This window comes from Haliotis asinina, chromosome 1 (assembly GCF_037392515.1).
Source record: "Haliotis asinina isolate JCU_RB_2024 chromosome 1, JCU_Hal_asi_v2, whole genome shotgun sequence".
Lineage (NCBI taxonomy): Eukaryota > Metazoa > Mollusca > Gastropoda > Lepetellida > Haliotidae > Haliotis > Haliotis asinina.
This window is the reverse complement of record NC_090280.1, coordinates 88,514,599-88,528,325: the sequence shown is the minus strand read 5'-3', so window position 1 is coordinate 88,528,325 and position 13,727 is coordinate 88,514,599. Positions and strand designations below refer to the sequence as shown.

At 40.5% G+C, this 13,727-nt stretch overlaps 1 protein-coding gene and 1 pseudogene across 1 annotated transcript; one reads left to right on the top strand and one right to left on the bottom strand.

Moving 5' to 3' along the window:
• The first annotated feature begins 2,285 nt into the window (after positions 1-2,285).
• On the top strand, positions 2,286-6,873 carry LOC137276885 (integrase/recombinase xerD homolog; annotated as a pseudogene).
• A 3,488-nt stretch (positions 6,874-10,361) lies between these two features.
• LOC137283953 (zinc transporter ZIP3-like) lies at positions 10,362-11,309 on the bottom strand. Its single transcript, XM_067815628.1, has one exon. It carries the CDS (start codon positions 11,307-11,309, stop codon positions 10,362-10,364), a length of 948 nt encoding a protein of 315 aa, XP_067671729.1.
• Positions 11,310-13,727: the final 2,418 nt, after the last annotated feature.

Sequence of the window (13,727 nt, the reverse complement as noted above, 5' to 3'; positions counted from 1 at the left end):
CGAGGTACCATTTTTAAGTTTTTGATTTGAAAAGATGGAAGTGTTGTCATGGAGTTTATTTCACATTTTGATATACTACCTAAGTGTGATCATCAGCATTGAAGTAAAGATTTTCTATGGATATATTGTAGGCATTACATACTTTTAATTGGTCGATACAGTCTATCCACTCTGAACAATTGACACTGCTTTTACAGATGTATTATAAGTGTGGAAAGGGTTTTTCCACATTTGAGTCCAAAATGTCAGCACTACACGCTATATATCTTCGGTTAGATCCTAAACTTCTAAGGTACCAGACAAATGTTCTTTTTCGGTGGTTTTGAAGGCATTCAATTACACCAGGCCATACATGAAGTACATTGAATTGATAGACATAACAATGAAATTGCGTGTTCACATTCTACAGATCATCAGGCACGTATGTCCGTTATCGGTTCCTGCTTCAGAACGAGTCCTTTTTTTTACCATGTAGCATGCAGTGCAATATTCAGTGGTAACTTAAAATCAAAAAGAAAGCATGACAGTGATGATGATGAGATGGACAGTGATGATGATGGTGTCAGTGACTTAGGCTTCCCCGGGAAGGTTGGTCGAGGTGGAGGAGGTAGTCCTGCTGTCAAACATCATCGACGTTGTGGTAGGAAGCAGCAGCCAGCACCACTCGCTGATGAGGAAGCCGAGGAGTGGCAAGATGTGGGTTTGCAATGCATCTGGGAGTGGTTGTACAACTTGCGTCATGACGTGATGAAACTCAAAAGAAATAAGTACCAGCAGCAGGGTCGAACGGATGACTGGATGGACAGATATAGTCTGGTTCATAATTATTGAGAATTTTTCTTCTTACTTTGAGCTATCCTAACACCTCAACTGATTCACTGATACTTAAAACTAAGTAATGGTATAAGGGAGGTAACTCATCTTGGCCTACTAAGTGTAGTACAATTAGAGTTACCTCCCCTGAATTTGTAGCAGACGTCATTTTCCTCAGCACTGTCAACAATGTCTGCTGAAGATAAAAGAAGGTTGATTTTTGAGTTGTGTAATCAAGGAATTGATGATGTAAATACATTGGCAGAGAGAACAGGAACTCCTCTTTCTATTGTGTATATGATTAGGAAGAATTTTAAAGAGGGAAAGGATTTTGGGCACCAGAAAGGAGCAGGGAGACCCAGAAAATTGGACTTCTCAGATCGCGTCCGGCTGGGAATTTTAGCGTCTAAAAAGCAAAGGGCAAGCATCTCCAACATCAGGTATGAAATGATAGAAAGGGGATCAACAGTTGTATCAAAATCTACAGTTAGAAGAAATTTGATTGATCTTGGATGGGAGAAAAAGACTGGAATTCCTTCTCCTCTCATGAAACAAGAACATAAAGACAGGCGTGTTGAGTGGTGTTTGGCACATGAAAACTTTGACTGGGAAAATGTGATTTTTACTGATGAAAGCTTAATATGGGTATACCCCAATAATGTGAAAATATGGACAAAGTCTGCGTCAGCACCGTTGTATCGACGACCTAAATACAGCCCAAAGTTTCATGTATGGGGAGGGATATCCTTATTAGGAACGACCCCGCTGTGTGTGTTTGAGGGAAATCTGACAAGTCAACGCTACACTAACATATTACATAATTTTCTCCTTCCAAGTGCACATGTGTTTTATGGAAATGACTGGATTTTGCAGCAAGATAATGATCCTAAACACACCGCAAAACATGCCAAGCAGTGGTTTCAGGAGAAAAATGTGACTGCATTACCATTTCCTGCATATAGCCCTGACTTAAATCCCATTGAGAACATTTGGGGGATGATGAAGGAATGTGTGAATCAAAAGGGGTTGACAAAAATTGAAGACATGAAGAGAGAAGTGGTCCGATACTGGGACAGCATAACTCACGAGACACTAACCTCTGTGATAGGAAGTATGCCTACCCGTCTTAGACTGTGCCGTGAAGCTCAAGGAGACTTGATAAAATATTAAATTGTTACCTACACAACAAGAAAAGGTCAGTTCACTTTCACTATACATTCAATTTTATCTGATTTGTTCTCGTTTAATAATATGAAATGCTTTAGCTATTCTCAATAATTTTGAACCATACTGTATATGATGCAGTTGTGGGAAAATGAAATGGTGAATACCCTCAGCTGCGTGTTAGAATACACTCAGTACTTAAACAGTCACCTCTGTTTCAACCAGTTCTGCGCAGTCTGGATAATATGAATCCTTCCACGGATCCATTAATGCTAAAAAACAAAATTAAACTCTTTTTAAGACCCAGAATGAAAGGCATCCTGACTCGTATAGATATGCCCGAAGTAGCGAGGGTCGCGGTGGCGGAAAGTGACTCTGCCTCTGACATGGCTAATGATGATGATGATGATGATGATGATGAGGAGGAGGAGGAGGATGAGAATGGTGATGACCAGAAGAATTAAGTGTTTCTTATATGCTGAAAGTGTTACATGGAATTCGGAATCGTTGAAAATTTGTTACATGGAACTTGGAACTCTGCGTTGGTTTTCCTATAGTGACATTTTACTGAATAGAATTCAGTTTCTTGTATATGTAAACTATATATGTATATATCACTGTGAGAATGTATATTAACTTACATTATGGTTTTAGTAGTAAAACAATATGTTATATATAGCTCATGCATGTTGTTTGGTTTTCTCTCAGTAATGGTACAAGCTACGGGCCTGAAGCTGCATGGAGATGATTCCCTAATTAGATCAGAAACTCGAACATCTGTCCCATGATTCAGACTGGGTGCAATTTAATTTGCCGTTTGAGCTCGATTCCCTGGATGTCCTCTACAGGTCAAGTCTGACTCTTTCGCCTTATCCCATAAGCCCAAAACTCTGGGTGTATTGAGACAGACCCAGAACATAGATACCACGCCTTTATATCGTTGACTGCTCACTAAAGAGCATGCTGTACAATGGCGTGTGAGTAGTGTCTATAAGCTGTAATGCCAGCAAACGAAAAAGAGACGACGCTACCAAACTGATCATGAACTAGCTAGACATTTCTTGGTTACAACAAATATCTCAGTATTGGTGGAGTGTTGTATGTATACCTCCCCCAAATCACAGACAACGATATGGGCAAGAAGTCGAAATTACAGCATCATTAACCACATTCCCAACAAGTCCCGCTTGTGTAAACAACCACACCACCCCGCACGCGAGCCCCATTGCACAACAACCACACAATATTTGTTTTGTGCTGCTACTATGACATTTTCCAATTGAGATTTAACATTGGATTTTACTACCTCTCCAAATGCAGCGGAACGACCCGACCCCGGTGACCCCTGACCTTTTTTACCTTCGACCCTCGGCAGCCTATATCCAGGCAACTGCGGACGACACCCCAAGCACGCGAGGGGGAACACAAAATAATTTTCGGAGTCGACCCCAACATCCACAAAAGTAACATCTGTGGTGTAAATTGTAACTGGAGACCCCGTTATATGACACCGATCGAGTAATAAAAGCAAGAAACATATTGCATACGAGTTATACAAGGGCTAAGAATATACTCCCTTAGCCTGCGGCGACATAAGGATATTGCGCGGTATTGCACAAAGCTATAATATTTTATCATACACACAAAAAGTCTCAGTCATTCACATTTCTATTACACGCATACATGTATACCACCGCTTAAGCACAGACAAAGTTACGGCGAAGAAATCGAAATTATAACATCAACAATCACATTCCTAACAAGACCTGACTGGGTTGAAGATGTCAAACGCCAGTTTAAACTAAATAGACACCCCTGATTCGTAGGGACAGCCCATCATTATCATTAGAGAATGATAATGGACATTCATTATTTTGGAGTCATGACAATATGATATTCTTTTGTGAGTAAGAAAAGCAAGAGTTTTTGCAAAGATTTTATTGCTTTATGTTGTATTGTCATTCATATGATTAGTTAATAAATAGTAATATTTTCACTGTTAAAATCAGTCATTACAAACTATTAGTAACATGGTCATAATATATCTGGGTATTGCCACAAGCACCCGGCTCCATCGAGACAGACATTAATTGTAAAGATGTCCTGTTGTTGTATTACGAGCTTTTTGATAGTCCTGACAGTGACAATATACACTGAGCTTTGGTGCGTGGTCTTTTCAATACCTCGAAACTCCCTGTAGTCGCAGAGTCAGCGGCTCTGTTCTTTCCGCTTGATTTGGCTGTTGAGGTAGTAACCCTCACATGACTCGTTTTGCGACGCGTGCCACGCGCTATCAATAACATGTTTACAGTGTAGTGTCATATAATGTGCTGACAACTATTGAAAAACCTCATGGGTCAGAACTAACCACAATACCTATATAAATTCACATAATCGAGAAACTTTAACAATAGGGATCTTTTGTGAAAGCCATTTTCCACTATGTTACTGAAATATTGGCGAGGTGACGTAAACATTTTACCTCACACACGCTAAATATAATGCTTGTATACTAAAAGCGGGTACCTCTGCATGAATGTTTCGCTTAATGCACGTACGATATCTTCCACACAGGCGGGTCTTGATGTGAACGTTGTTGTTGATGATATGATTTCGACTTCATCGCCGTAACGTTGCTTGGATTTGGGTGGTGGCATGCATACCACACTCCACGAATATTCAGACATTTATTGTGTGTGAGGAAATAGAACTATCTAAATAATGGAAAAAAAGAGAACACTCCCAGTATATCTCTCTAAATATTATTACCGCTTGCGCGATTCGACCTGATATAGGAAAACGGTACACAAAGAAGAATTGTAATGTCACTTTGGTCTGCTTTCCTTTCATCTACAATAAAAATACCTCCATTAATATCCAACCACAACGATCAATACTCGTATAGTGATTAAATCAGTCTTGACGCGGTATGTATATTCTTTCTATAGCTCTTTTGGTGGCGACTTATTCAGCACTATTTATGCCCCGCTCAACAAAAAAGGTACGGTGTCATTAAATTCCCCGCAATAGTAGGTCATCGTCTCCGTGCGGGGTGAATCACGTGGTCCACGGTCGTATCGTTTCGCTCGATTTGTCTGGACTTGTCGGGGGTAGTAAATCCTATGTTAATCTCCATTGGAAAATGTTCGGGTAAAGGCCAGATATACACTACTACCATACATGGAATATTTCAGAGAAAACATTCAGCTCAACTTGGAGGGAATTAAAGGCTGTTGAATTGGCATTGTTTTCTTTTAGACACTTTCTAGCACACAAGTCGGTCAAGTGGTTTTCAGACAATAAAGCATGTTGTCACATCGCTACTTGTGGTAGTTTTTCCACTGTACTACAGACTTTAGCCCTGTCGATCTTTAGATGTGTAAGGTCAGATAACATCAGTCTACAGTTCTGTTGGATTCCCAGGTCACACAACCATAAAGTAGACAGTTTGAGTAAATTCCGAGATTATGATGACTGGACCATATCGGATCGTGTTTTTCAATTGTTAAATAACAGGTGGGGCCCTCACTCTGTGGACAGGTTTGCGAGCCATATCAATGCTAAACTAAACAGGTTTAACTCCAGATTTTGGACTCCGGGTTCGGAGGCAGTCGATTCGTTTACTCAGCATTGGTCCAGAGATAATAACTGGGTAGTTCCACCCGTATCTTTAGTGACGAAGGCCATAAAGTATGCCCTGAACAATAAGGCTCCAGCTACACTGGTAATTCCCTATTGGCCATCGGCATCGTATTGGTCAACGTTGTTTGAAAATGGTGCATTTCGCTCCTTTGTAAAGGACTTTATTCAGTTAAGCGGCAGTACGTCCTTTCAGGGGGGCAGCAGAAAGTCAATTTTTGATAGTTTTCAAGGTTATACATTAGCCATTAGGATATAGATTGGTGCTTATGTCACTGGACATTTTCAGAGCTGTTTACCGCTGGCGTGTGGAGTGTGAGAAACAATCTACAGGACGAGAGACTACTGACTTTAGCTGACAAGTTACCCGATATAGTGTTGAAATCAAGGGCACCAGCTACTACAAGCAAGTATAGTAGAGCATATAAGAACTGGAGAGAATGGGCCTCTAGTTTTGATATTAGTTTTCTTCCAGCGTCGTCTTTTCATGTTCCGTTGTATCTAGTTTCCCTGATTCAAAGCGGTAAGCATAGCTGTAGTATAACAGAAGCAATTTATGGTATTTCATGGGCACATAGAATCTCAGGACTCCCTGGTCCTTGCGCAGATAACGTGGTTATTAAAGTTAAAGAATCAGCAATGAGAACCTGTGTAAAACCTGTGATTAAGAAAGATCCAATCACACCTGATTGTTAAAGTTGGCAAATACCTTTGGCGGAAGCAATGCTACTTTGCTAGATTTAAGATTCTTATCAATGTCTTTGCTCTCATATGCAGGATTTTTCAGATTTTCTGAAGTAGTGAATATTAAAAGAAATGATATTACCTTTGAAATAAGCATTTTTCTCAGAACAAGTAAAACTGACGTTTACAGAGACGGTAGAACTGTTTTGATTTCTGTTACTAGTTCTCCGACATGTCCAGTTACAATGTTAAAGAGGTACCTTGAGGCAGCAGATCTTGTAGAGTCTTCCGAAGATTACATATTTAGACAACTGTGTTATTGTAAACGTAAATCAAAATACAAATTGAAAGGAAAATCTCCGCTCTCCTACACTAGAGCTAGAGAAATATTCCTGGAAAAATTAAAGTTCATCGGTGAAGATACTTCCAAAATCGGACTGCACAGTTTTCGCTCAGGGGTAGCCAGTGCTGTTTAAAAGACACGGTCGCTGGGCTTCGGAGACAGCTAAAGACGGTTATGTGAAAGACGATATAAATTCATTACTCCTAGTGTCAGCGAATTTGGGAATTTGAATGTTTTTGGTTGCGGCATTTGTTGGAAGTAAAGTTGGTTTGCATCAACAGGCCCGTTCTTTTATATCGAGGCGCGGTAGACAGCACCCTGTATTACAAGTATGTTGTACTTGGTAAATAATTTATGTTCGTTTGAGCGAAGCGAATTAGAACATAAATAAATTTATCTAGGGTAAATACGGTAGTTAAAGCCGATCACCGTGAATGCAGACTTTGCACGAGAAGTTGTGCTTGTTTAGTCACGTGACAGAAGGTTACAAGTTGGGACGAAGACATTGTTTCGTCACTCGAGGTCTACGCGTTGCTCAGGCGAGTAGCTTTGCCTTGGTTTTCATGTTTTTATTGGGGGAAAAGGCCACTGGGCTGTGTTGCAAATGTAGGCCACTGGGCCGTGTTAACCCACTGGGCTGTTGCAAATGTAGGCCACTTGGCCGTGTTAAGCCACTGGGTCGTATTATACATTTAGGACTATGGACAGTGTGTATGACATATGGTGCTGTTTCATTGAGGATGAGCAGAGGTTAAAAGAAGGAAATGCCGTATATACACAGGGACTGCTGACAGGCATACAGTCAAGGACCCAACAGCGATGAATCTTATGGAGCGGAACGATCACTGTTTTAAGCTAAGTATGCTTCATGTTCAGGCAGGCAAATCTTGTGTAGGCTCGAACGTGTCGTAACGTTTGTTGGTACTTGCAAAAGTTTAAGGTGATGATTGTTTATTTTACCGAATACTTTGTAAATCAGAGGTTTATTTTTTTCACTTGGATGTGTCTGTCATCTTTAAAGCTAATATCGTTATCGATGAAGTTTCAAGTATAATTGGTGCACCTTATTTCAGAAGCAGTTCAGATCTGGGTTGATTCATCTTGGATGTGAAGAAGGCCGTGCTTTAAGCTGATACGTTTACCAGGTGGATATCATATTGCTTCTTCGCTATTCTCAAGGACTGTATCATAACGTGCGTTCATCTTCAGCAGATTCCGGGATATATATTGTGTGGAGACCTGGCTTTACAGCTGTTGTTTTGTTTACTACTGAAGGCTATCCAGTTGGATCGCATATGGAGGCTGCCTGCAGACTTTCGCGTTTGTCGTATGCCGTCGTCTCCGATACGGTTTGATGTCCTTTTACATTGTAAATTTTGAAATAAACCTACTCGCTCTCGAGGCGCGGTAGACAGCACCCTGTATTACGAGTATGTTGTACTTGGTAAATAATTTATGTTCGTTTGAGCGAAGCGAATTAGAACATAAATGAGATATTAACACGTCAAGGTGAAATTACATAATGTTCGCTGTTTTTGATGCTATTGTCACTCCACCTATGGCATTGTGGCGTGCCAAACTAAACGCACTGAAAAGCCGCAACTTACCACTGTTGGTAGTAGCAGGGATACTCTATATCACATCTCTATATAGGCTCCCTGGCAGTAGGTTACAGTATTCACATATAGGTTTATTCGGTTTGTCAGTTCTTTGTTTAACAATAACCTCAATATATTTTGTGTGTAATTCCAAACCAGAATGTAAGTTGTTTCAAAATATCAACCTCTTCAATCCGCATTGTGTCATGTAGCGAATCACGCTGTTAAGTGAAAACAATGATCTGATAGGTCCGATTGCATACACGGATATTCTGGTTCATTAACATTATCGTATTACATGGCCAAGCTGAAAATTTACTTGGTTCTGAACGTCATAATATGATTCCACTGCCACACAGGTGACTGGTGAATTTTCTCTCAAATGCCAACACACTTCTATACCAAGTTTGTTGAAAACGAAACAACAAATGGAAACAGCAAACACAGATATCACATGGGAATTGTTAAATACAATCATGTATGTTACATACACACCTGAACTGAAGAATAGTTATCATTTTCAGTTTTCAGTTATCATTATTTATAGGGGTGCTTCAGCCATATCGTGACTGATACAACGCCATTCAGCTTTCTCATTATAACTTATATACAAGAGCCGAAAGCAAATTTATAGTAACATCGACAATATTTCAGTCATGTCGTGACTGATACAACGCCATTCAGCTTTCTCATTATAACTTATATACAAGAGCCGAAAGCAACTTTATAGTAACATCGACAATATTTCAGTCATGTCGTGACCAAAATAATAAGCAAAGTACCACTGAAAGATCTCACGAAAAGGGACTGTGAACATGTCTGTACATGTAACTTGCAAACAACCGACTATTTTTTGCAGTCTTGTCCTTCGCCGTGACGTTACTAAAATGCGGCGTAAAACTTAACTCTATCACATAAGTGCAAAGTGTATATAATGTCAACCAATGCTTGGCTTAACGGTCGACTAACGGGATCGGGTGGCCATATGTGGTGCGTGCAGTCGTATTCCGTAGCTCGATGCTCATGTCAATCATTAGGTTGTCTTGCCAGTACCATTTAAGACGGGACCTCTCATTTGTCAGAATTTTACTTGCATGCTTAAAACAATCACCACTCGCTCATATATACGAAACAAAGGCCATTTTAAATATAACCAAATGTATTTATTGTTTTCAACAATTAACATATATACACGTACATATACATCAAAATGAATAAATAGACTACGTATAAAGTGCACATGATAATGTGACCTTGATAATGCAATTTAATGTGACGAAATAACCCACACGTGACTCAAGCGTCACTTAAATTATGAATAGTGTAACATCATTGCCCACCATTAAATTCCATCCGGATAAAACGAAGTACACAAAGCGGAAAGACGAAACAATGTAATACAGCAATCTACGGCTATTACGAACTGGTGTTTCCAGTGCTGGATTAACATGCTGTGCTGACCTGCATGGTACACAGTTTTCGTGCACTGATATATGAGTACCCTTTGGTAAAGCTTGTGTAGGTTTTGCAAGCACATCACCTCGTTGTTTTATCTCCTATTTCACGGCCCAGACTCTCTAGTTCCATTTGGCTAAACCAGTATCAAACACATATGTATATCCTATCAGTGCATGCATTCGATCTAAATCAAAAACCATTTCACTAATAGATAAGGATTGATAGGCTGGAGATCATGGTTAGGTTTACTCTTTAAATTAAACTTGACATACGAGCTCCCTGAATAGATCGGGTAGTCACATTCTGTGAATAAGCTATATCTGCGTGTCAGACTACCCTGGAATCACAAATCCTCGCTCATAATATCAATCACCGGTTTGAGTGCCCCAGATTCGATCATTAACAACATACAGATGGAATACTGCTGAGTGAGATGTCATCAACAAATAAAATTGGTGGGCCGTTGTTATTCTTGTGGGTAGGTTCCCAACAGTATAACGAAATCTGTCACGTAGATGAGATATATGGTAAGCTATATGTCTCAAGACATTGTTTGTTTGTTGATTTACTTACTTGAGCGTAACGAATACCACTGAGACTAAGTTTACTTAAAATGATTTACTTGAAACATCATTTCCTTAAAAACGTATCCAACGCTGCCTTCAGTCGTGATCAAGAGCCTTCACACCCGCCATTGCTAAGAAGCCCACCAATGCAACAAAGACATTCAGCACGCTTTTACCACTAGCGAAAGCCTCCCTCAGGATTTCAAAACACGTGACATAAAGGAACGTCCCGCAGGCAATACCCTGGAGAATCCCTGACGCTATTGCTTGTGCGTCAAGGTCAAGGTTGGAAGACGTCACAGCTATGCCTATGCATATGCCGATCGGCGACATCAACGAAAAGAAACAGAGGCACGCGAAGGGTTTCTTAAAGTTCTGCATATAGGCTCTGAAAAGTTGAAGACCAAGACAAAAGGCAACCAGACTTTTGTGAATCGAAATGCCAACGAAGACCTCCCATACTTCCGTTGATTCCTGCTGCAGCCCCACTGCTAAACCGTCAAATATTGTATGGAAAGACAGTGCGATCAGCACCAAGAACGCGCTGAATCCAGACGTCGAAGAGAGTGACGCCAGGTCGTGGGTGTGGACTTCAGATCTTTCCTGTTCACTGACACGGGGCTCCGAGGATACGCTGCTTCTTGTTGTGTTCTTTTCGTTGTGCGGTTCCTGTTTTTCCAGGTTCCACGACTGTGACGTCACAGCCATTCCCGTCATAAACAACATGGCTAACTGTTCCACTCCAGCGATGATGAAGAATCCGGCACCAGTGAACGTCTCAAACACCGGAAAACCGGTGAAGTTGTATGCGTTTGCAAGTCCCTCTTCCAAATCCTCCTTGCTCTCGACCATTAGATGAACCAGACACGTGCCAAGAAACACACCCCCGGCGAAGCAATTCAGCAGATTCAATATCCTTTCTCTTCGAGAAGATGTGTTGGTATCCATTTTCTTTTTAATGATGAAGTACGGAATTATGCCCAGGAGCAGCGTAAGAATAAGAAGAATGAAGATGGTGAGGACCTTGGCTGTCGTGGTATCCATAGTCGTTGACCTTTCCGATCTGCAAGGAAAGCAACAGTTCGAAAAGGTGCAATATATCAGTATTAAAACAATGCTCAAGGCACGTTTCCTCCCTCTTCCCCTCCCCCCGTCGCATCTGCAAACATCACATGAATATTGACATACTCTAGACAGGTAGGAGGTTTCCTTCCCTTTATCAACAGCAGCATTTTTTATTTGTCACATTATTTTAAAGCTGGTAATCAGTTGATTCATTTGGGCTTCTGCCTATATTCCAAATTGATTACTGGTATACTTGTTTCCAAATCTGTCTGTATTACCAGAAGTTAATTTGTTGTAGAATTCTGATTTCATATACATCATTCTTGTCTGTACGAATTCCTCAAATCACGGAACGCCAACAACATATTTACTCACCAGTGGTTCAAAACATTTACAGAATATTTTTCACGATACAAAAGTACATTTACTGTCATTCCACTCAATATCGTGTTCGATGTATACTTCTTACACGACTTTTAGTAGCCGAAGATGTCAAAATTTATGAAAATATATTAACAGCTGAATTTATGTCGCACACAAGATCAATGGTGAATCCTGTAATTGAATAACGAATATTAAACATTTCTTCTAAAATTACCTTCTATATCTCTGCAGCTCTGCTTTTCAGTACGTGTCGAATATTTGAAACATAACTAACTACCATAGGCATTATTCTTTTAAAGAGCACCTCGCCACCTGTTCCGTGTTTCACGTTTCCCAAGAATGTAATGCTTCACGTTACATACCTAGACGTCCGGAACAGCTGACATCAGTGTCAAGAATAAAACAACTAAGTTTGTGTGGTGAAACGACATACCTGATCACACCTTCCACCCCGTGGCCGTATGTCTCGCTGACTGTAGAAGCTGTTCGTTTTAAACTAGAATGTAGGTCACATGACTTGACATGTGAATCAAGATGGCGGGGCTATGTTATCTCAATGTGAAACATGGTGAGGAAGGTATGTTGTCAGTTCGTGACCTACTCGTGTTGTTCAAGGACAGGTAGAAGGGATATTTTATGAGATTACGAATATACGACTGAGTTACAATCTATTGGTGGACAAGTACGTCAGGCTTCCCACGATGTGTGGCAGACCACAATTCCCTGACCTTTCCCTGATAAGCAAAGATTTTTACTGATCATTTCAGTGTAAAAACTGGTCTCCTTCCCCCCTTCAAAATAATCACATGTTTTGTTAATTTATTACATAAACCAAACCATTAATATTTGGAACGATGAATGTTTTCCTCGACTCTTTTGCCACAAGGTATAATAAAACTAGAAGATACATGGCGGCAAGATAACCCAGCGGTCAAAGCGTTCGCTCGTCACTCCAAAAATCCGGGTTCGATTCCCCACATGGGTAAAATATGTGAAGTTCATTTCTGGTGTCCCGAGCCGTGATGTTGCTGGGATATTGCTGCTGTGTAAAATTAGATTCGCTCACTAGTAGTACATTTTAGAACAACCAACCATCATTTTTTTGTAAATTCTAAGGCAACGTTAACAAGAAGACATGGTCATCAATATCCCCCGTGTGTTTTGCTCACATCTGGGTCCTAATGTTTGAATCAACCACGACGTCCATGTTCAGCAAATACAATCCACACCTGGTTTCCCTGTCTGTAAAGGTTACTGAGAAAAAATGCCCCACTGGAGACAACGTCCAGTATGTCAACAAACGTACGACAAGGGCCATCCTCTGTAACAAACTGTAACATAATTAGAGTGAATGGTTTCATTCAAAGTCAGAAGCAGATTTCTTCGTTATCACAAAATTATGTTGTAATTATCAAAGGCATGTTTGAGTGACTGAGTGAATGAGTTTGGTTTTACGCCGCTTTTAGCAATATTCAAGCGATATCACGGCGGGGGACACCAGACAATGGGCCTCACACATTGTACCCATGTGTTTGGAATCGAACCCGGGTCCTCGGCGTGACGAGCGAACGCTTTAACCACTAGGCTACCCCACCGCCCCAAAGGCATGTTTGAAAAGAATAAACATGTAAGATATGACTTTACATCCAGCAAAACCATGATCATAGCCCTAAATATTCCTGACTTAAACCCTAAATTCGCTGACATTTGGCAACATATAAAATTCCCTGACTTTTCCATGACTTACAGAGAAAACACAAGCACCTGACTTTTCCCTGTGCTGTGGGAGCACTGATGAGTTAGTAAAAATTTGCGCCGTTTTAAGCAATACTTAATAATATGATAGGGACGTGGGAGTCACATATGGTGCGTACGCGGGTACAATATGTATGTCAGTCAGATGACATGAAACGTCATGCCTGTGAATAAGACGCAATTATAAACGCCAGCCTCATACCCTCAAGTTTCGTTTGAGGTCAGCTCACGGCTTAGGACAGTTGTTTCAGTTCACTA

Excerpts from the sequence above, each read along its gene's own strand:
- LOC137283953 (XM_067815628.1), bottom strand. The coding sequence starts at position 11,309 with ATGGATACCACGACAGCCAAGGTCCTCACCATCTTCATTCTTCTTATT.